At 57.4% G+C, this 6,532-nt stretch overlaps 1 protein-coding gene across 2 annotated transcripts in view; it reads right to left on the reverse strand.

Annotated features, from left to right (window-relative positions):
• The window catches only part of OCRL (OCRL inositol polyphosphate-5-phosphatase), a 29,222-nt gene extending 23,042 nt beyond the window's left edge, over positions 1–6,180 (reverse strand). For both annotated transcript variants that reach the window (XM_075007849.1, XM_075007848.1), the window contains exons 1-6: positions 6,075–6,180; positions 5,096–5,165; positions 4,173–4,252; positions 1,608–1,646; positions 418–528; positions 249–344 (exon numbers count right to left, since the gene is read on the reverse strand). In XM_075007849.1, coding sequence (XP_074863950.1) covers positions 249–344; positions 418–528; positions 1,608–1,646; positions 4,173–4,252; positions 5,096–5,165; positions 6,075–6,108 — 430 coding nt within the window. In that variant the 5' untranslated portion in view covers positions 6,109–6,180. The remainder of the gene's footprint in view (positions 1–248; positions 345–417; positions 529–1,607; positions 1,647–4,172; positions 4,253–5,095; positions 5,166–6,074) is intronic.
• Between the last annotated feature and the right edge of the window lie 352 nt (positions 6,181–6,532).

Consider the following 6,532-nt stretch of genomic DNA (forward strand, 5'->3'; position numbering starts at 1 on the left):
GAGGGAGAAATTAGTAGGTCGGTAAGACTTAGACGCACAGTAACACCACACTAGGAGCAGGGTTTGGGGGGGTATAATGGAGGGATGAGGGAAAGCACTAACCGGGCTCCTATACCCTGTCATGGACTAAGAAAATCAAAGCTCCTGCAAAACTGCATATGTAGCCAACCCAACCACTCAAAACAAGGGCCCTGTGACTGTACCCCGAACACAGGGCAGCAACTGCAGGGGCAGGACTTACTCAGTACCTGAAACAGGTGGCTGAGGAGGAGCTGGGAGGTTCTTATCCACCTGATACCAGCTGGCTGGTTCCCTGTGCTCAGAAAGAGCTGCTTTCGACTGGGCTGGAGAAGGAAACATCAGTGTCAGAAACTGGCCTAGAGCTCAAAAGCCGCAGGCGGCTGTCAGCCTGGTTACCTTCTTGGACGTTCAGCACTTGGGTGAGGAAGGCCTGGCAGCGCTCCTCGTCAGGTATCTCAAAGAGGCGCTCCGGGGTGCAGTCTCCCTGTACTCGGATCTTGCAGCCGGCTTCAGACACACAAAACACACACACCGAGACACAGACAGTTTCGACTTCTTGACCTTTAAACCACTCTGATGAACAAGCCACTAGCTGCCATTTGCACCTCTGGGCTCATGATGGAAGTCCTTAGTTATCCAAAGAGAGGCTTTTATTCTGACACCTAATCTATTTTAAAAAGAGGCTCAGGTTCTCCCTGCGTCCCTGAAACCCCCACCAATTTGGGGGTGGGCCAGGGGGGTGGTTCTAGGACCCTTTTCCTGACTTTTAAAATGGCTTTTCTGCCCTGCTGCTGAGTGAAAGGCATTCACAAACAAACAGAGAAGCTGCCTTCACAAAGGCAACAGGGACACTGCAAGCCCAAAATACCATGAAATGCAGCATGTCAAATGGAGACAGGGCTGCAAGGTGGTATTTGTACAAGCAGACACACATGGTCAGTCAGTAGCGCAATCACAGATCCCCCAAGAAAGCAGCCCACATGCTATCAAAGATAACCTAGTCCTCACGTGCGTCCCTTCTCCCACCTGGCAGAGCAAAGCCCACCTATACCTGTCTACGGTGCCTGCAAAGCACTGGGGGGTTCTGAGGGGCATGAACCCTCTCCTAGGAGGCCCTGATCAGGTTACACTTCCAAAGTGGTCATCCCTTAGCTACGCAGCTTTCTGGCCCTGCACTCTACCCACAAGGCTGCTTGGGCAGCAGCAAGGAGTCAAGCAGTAAGATAGGAAAGTAAGAGCTGTTGGGTTACATTCCGGGACAAGTCAGGCTCACGGGGAGGGGTTTTGAGAAAGCATCAAGGGAGAAGATAACACTCAGCCAAGTGACACCTTTTGATCTAAGTATTTAGATCACACGCCGCTGTGTGGTAATGAGCACTTCCCACAAGAGTAGCAAAGCAAACCACTCTCTACAAACTTACAGAAGACACACGCAACAGCTAGCAAAGGGAGAGAAAACAGAGGGAGGGGAGAGATCACAAGGGGAAGAGATGGGGATGCGGAGTGGGTGAAACAGGAAGGAAGGTGCATCAGTGACAGAGAGTTGAGGTATTTGCTAAAGAAAGCTCTCATCATAACAGACTCACTGTTTGTAGCTATATCGATCAACAGGGTTTCTTCAGCCTCTGAGAAAGAAGAGAGAAGGAACAGGAAAATTCAGCCTTTCCAGGAGAATTGAGGAGACTCAGGACATACAGCAAAAGCACAATGCCTGCCCTGGACCCGAGGAGATCCAAGACCCCAGCAAAGGAACAAAACGCTTCCATTTGTCTCTCCCCATAATTAGCAGCACTGCTGGAGAGAGATTCAGCCTTTCAGGTTGAGCCAGACAGGGCAGAGGTCCCCTGATCTTTTGAGGTCAGGAAGTTATACGACTGTTTTGTCTTACGTGAGAGATACCAGCCTGCCAGGCCTGGAGACTAACTCCTGGAGTGCAGCAGGAGCAGTAACAGCTGTACAACCTCCCACATAGCTCTGCATGGCAAAATTTACCAGCAGAAACATGCCATACTGGTATAACAGCCCTTGTGGGCACTTACTGCAGGAAAAGCGTGTCCAGACAGGGAGGTATCCCAGGATGATTATAACAGTATTGTTCAGCCGGTAAGGAAGCCCTCAGTCCATTCAGACCCCATTTTCTTTGACTTTGTGCAGCAGCTAGGAGACAGGGCCAGTAGATGCCTTGCCAGGAATTTTATTTTTTTATTTTTTTGGACAAAAGCAACTAGGACCTGGATCCAGGCTCCTCAACACATATTACGTCACAAGAGGGGACAAATGGCCACTGATTTTCAGGCACTCCTACTCATGCTGGACATCAGGCAGCTCCCCACATGGAGGGAAGCAGACGTGGTGTGGGTTCTAGCCAGGCCACAATTTTATTAGTCAAGTTACATCCACGGCGGGGGGGCAGCCCAGTGATCCTTTGCCACTTCTTAGGGGCTCTCACACCAGGGGAGCTAATCACCACACTAGGATAGTCTTTGGGCACATCCACTCGCCACTCACCCTCCTCCAGGCTGCCCTGTCGTTGTGAGCCCTGGGTAGTGCCCTGGCCCCTGCTGTCCACACGGGATTACACGAGGGCCCTAGTTTAGCAGGAGATGCCCTTCGGATCTTTGTTACCTTTTGGATCAGGGGCAAAAATCAGCAAGTTCCTGCACTGGGCACCTGACAAAATATGCAGCTAAACTACTTGCACATGGTCCAAACTGTGCCCTCCAGCTGCCAAATGCCCACTCCCGGATGTCACTGTGAGAAAGGCTGAGCCAATCTGGTGGCCAGGGGAAAAATTCCTCCCCAGCCCCAAAGTGATAACTAGCATAAGCCCACAGCCACCTGGGATAGAACGGAGCTCGCAGTGGGGAGCAGGAGCGTTAAAGGATAGGTGGACTGCCTAAGAGAGGAGAGTGAGCCAACTGCTGGAAACCAGCACACAGGCAGTTACCTCGGCCATGCAGCTCTTTACTGGGACCAAATCTTGTAATCATCCTATCAGAACTTGTGACGGAGCAAGAACTTTCCATATGAACATTGTATGTGCCTTGGTTTCCCCTATATGCAGCATTGTTTTGCAGGTAGGGAAAAGGGCTGCTTGCTCTTTGCAGAGAGCCCAAAGTCAGGTGTGACTAATACCTAGCTGTCTCAGGTTTGGAGCCCAGGTCTGTGAAGAGAATGGCAAAGCCAAAGACTGGGGCATTTGGCACATGGCAAACAATGACTGTGGATGGCCCACCTCCTCCACAGAAAGCCAGCCATGTTTGACCAGCTGGACAACAAAGGCCTGAGGAGGGACCAAGTAGGACAGGCCTAGGAACCTGAACATGAAGAGAGAGAGCAGGAGTCACGAGCGGGGTAGGGGGCACTGCTTGGTTGAGGCCCTGGGCTAACTCAGAAGGACAGTGCTGTAACTTCTCTCTGTGCTGGCAAAGGACTTTCCCTACTGTATTCCAGTTGACTAACAAACCTTCCGTTTTTGACCACACTGGCTGGCTGGCACTGGAGGTGCTACGGGAGGTGTGCTCCCCGAGGCGGTATAAAATCCTCCCGGGGTCTGTCTCAGCGGGATGCACTGAACAGAGCAACATGTGGGAAGATGGAGTGCTGAAGGACAGGCTGAGCAGCCTAAGGAAGCAGTGAAGTAATGGTGCACGTCCTAACTCCTTGAGCTCTCACTCGCAGAAGGGATCTTTCCCAAGGCTGTTGCACAACTGTGGTCACTGTACTGGACCTGTGGCTCTGGGAAAAAAATATGGCTCCAAATCCCACAAGACCTCAAGTCTACCCTGAAAGCCCATGGGAGCCCATAATTCCCTGGCACCCAGCATGTCCTGTCCTCTTTGCCCGCTCCCATCATCGGAGCCACCAAAACGCACCCTGCACTAAGGCTCCAAATGCCGTCCCTCAGGGTGACGGTGGGGCTAGCCACACACCCACCTCTCAACATTGCTGTTGAAATCAGTCAATGACCCACACAGCTTCCGAGGAGGAGGAAGCTGTAATCCTAAGCCCTGAGTTTTAGCTCCACAGGGAAGTGACCAATCTGTGCAGCTAGAGAAAGAAACAGCGGGTTTCTGTGACAGAGCAAGAATTTTCCATATGAATACTGTCTGTGCCTCAGTTTCCCCATATAGGAGTAGGAGGATCAATACCTTGCACACATCTGAAACGGCTGTTGATGGGAATGTTATCCTGATCAGGTGGGTCCTTCTCCTGTGAATGGATAACCAACCTGCACACAAAGAGAAAACACACAGCCCTAGAACTCAAAGATTCTAGGGAATGGTGGAATCATGCAATATCATGCCTGTACTTCTCCTGGAACCAAAGAATCCACAGCCCCTGACTTCTCCTTCTGTGTTGCTGGAAATAGTGGAGAGGAGCATTTATCAGCTGAGGTACAGAGAGATGCAGGCAAAAATATGCACATGGAAGAACAGCTCCCAAAGATGCTTCCTGACCCGCACATCATGAAGGGAGCATGCTAAGCTGCCTACACCACAAGACCTGGGGAGTCGAATGGGGACCCAGTACCTGGCAGCAGAGTCACTTCTCTGTTTAGAGAACAGCATCTCCAAAGCGAGGGGAAGGCTCCAAAAACAAATGTGCAGATAGTGATGGCAAAGGGTCTTTCCACTTCTCAGGCCTTTGCTATCCACAAAAGCTGTACAACTTTAACCCTTTTAGCAGTGCAACCACCTTACTGTGGAGACAGTTGTGTCACGCACTGGTGTAATGAGAGCAACGGAAGAGGTGCTCAGACAGGAGAGGAGGGGAACGTAGGCCCACTAATGCCAACTCACACCATACGTGGGATACGCCCACTTTCTTCCAACGTTATTGCCAGGTGCAAATGTCTACACAGCTGCCCCTGCCAGCACAGCCCAGGGGAAGAGTGAATGATTCCTGGGCCTCACTCTGCCAGTGTGCACCACAAGGACAAGGACAGCACCGGGCTTGGACTCCTGCCCGGCAGGATGCCCCAAAGAGAGTCCCTGCCGCCTGTGCATGTGAGGGAGAGTACAGCACGCAGACCGCCTCCGGCGGGGCCATACCACCCGTGGGTGCTACTCACTCGCACTGCCCCTGGCGCTGGGACAGGCTCAGGACACAGGGCTCCCTCCGTCCTGCCTTCACCTCCACCGCATAGGCACCTGCTAAGGAACTCAGCCATGCCACAGGCACCTGGCATCCCCTCCGCTAAGCCCCCACTTCCAGCCGCTGGCTCCCCAGCCGGGCCCCTCCCCTGTACCCCCAGCCGCTGGGTCCCCCCAGCCGGGCCCCTCCCCCTGTCGCCCCAGCCGCTGGGTCCCCCCAGCCGGGCCCCTCCCCCTGTCGCCCCAGCCGCTGGGTCCCCCCAGCCGGGCCCCTCCCCCTGTCACCCCAGCCGCTGGGTTCCCCCAGCCGGGCACCTCCCCCTATACCCCAGCCGCTGGCTCCCCCCAGCCGGGCCCCTCCCCTTTACCCCCAGCCGCTGGGTCCCCCCAGCCGGGCCCCTCCCCCTGTCGCCCCAGCCGCTGGGTCCCCCCAGCCGGGCCCCTCCCCCTGTCGCCCCAGCCGCTGGGTCCCCCCAGCCGGGCACCTCCCCCTATACCCCAGCCGCTGGGTCCCCCTAGCCGGGCACCTCCCCCTATACCCCAGCCGCTGGCTCCCCCCAGCCGGACCCCTCCCCTGTACCCCCAGCCGCTGGGTCCCCCCAGCCGGGCCCCTCCCCCTGTCGCCCCAGCTGCTGGGTCCCCCCAGCCGGGCCCCTCCCCCTGTCGCCCCAGCCGCTGGGTCCCCCCAGCCGGGCCCCTCCCCCTGTACCCCAGCCGCTGGGTTCCCCCAGCCGGGCCCCTCCCCTGTACCCCCAGCCGCTGGGTTCCCCCAGCCGGGCCCCTCCCCTGTACCCCCAGCCGCTGGGTTCCCCCAGCCGGGCCCCTCCCCCTATACCCCAGCCGCTGGCTCCCCCCAGCCGGGCCCCTCCCCTGTACCCCCAGCCGCTGGGTCCCCCCAGCCGGGCCCCTCCCCCTGTACCCCAGCCCCCGGGCCTCCCGGCTCGCGGCCGGCGGATACATGGAGGCTCCCGGCGGCGGGCGGCGGCTCCATGCGTAGCGGAGGGATCCGGGACAGGCCGCTCCCGCGGCCCCGTCTCCCGGCGACTCCCGAGCCCAGGGCGCAGCGAGCGGGGCCGGGCAGAGCGGCGCCTCGGCCGGGCCCGCGGAGGCGGCTGCCCCCTGCCGGCCGGAGGAGCGGCCCGCACCGCCCTGCCGCAGCACGGACGGCACACGCGGGTCCCATCCGGGCAACCCGGCGCGGGCTGGTGCACAGGGCCCCGATCCAGGGCTGTCTGCAGAACGCGCTCGCCCAGCTGGGTCGCCCGGGCCAGGCCGCCGCTGAGCGCTTCCATGGGGGCGGAATAAATGCTGTTCTGTGCACCCCCAGCATGCTCAGCCCGAGGATGCGCACCCCCAGCATGTGCACCCCCAGCATGCTCAGCCCCAGGATGCGCACCCCCAGCATGTGCACCCCC

The sequence above is a fragment of the Carettochelys insculpta genome, chromosome 13 (genome assembly GCF_033958435.1).
Source record: "Carettochelys insculpta isolate YL-2023 chromosome 13, ASM3395843v1, whole genome shotgun sequence".
Lineage (NCBI taxonomy): Eukaryota > Metazoa > Chordata > Testudines > Carettochelyidae > Carettochelys > Carettochelys insculpta.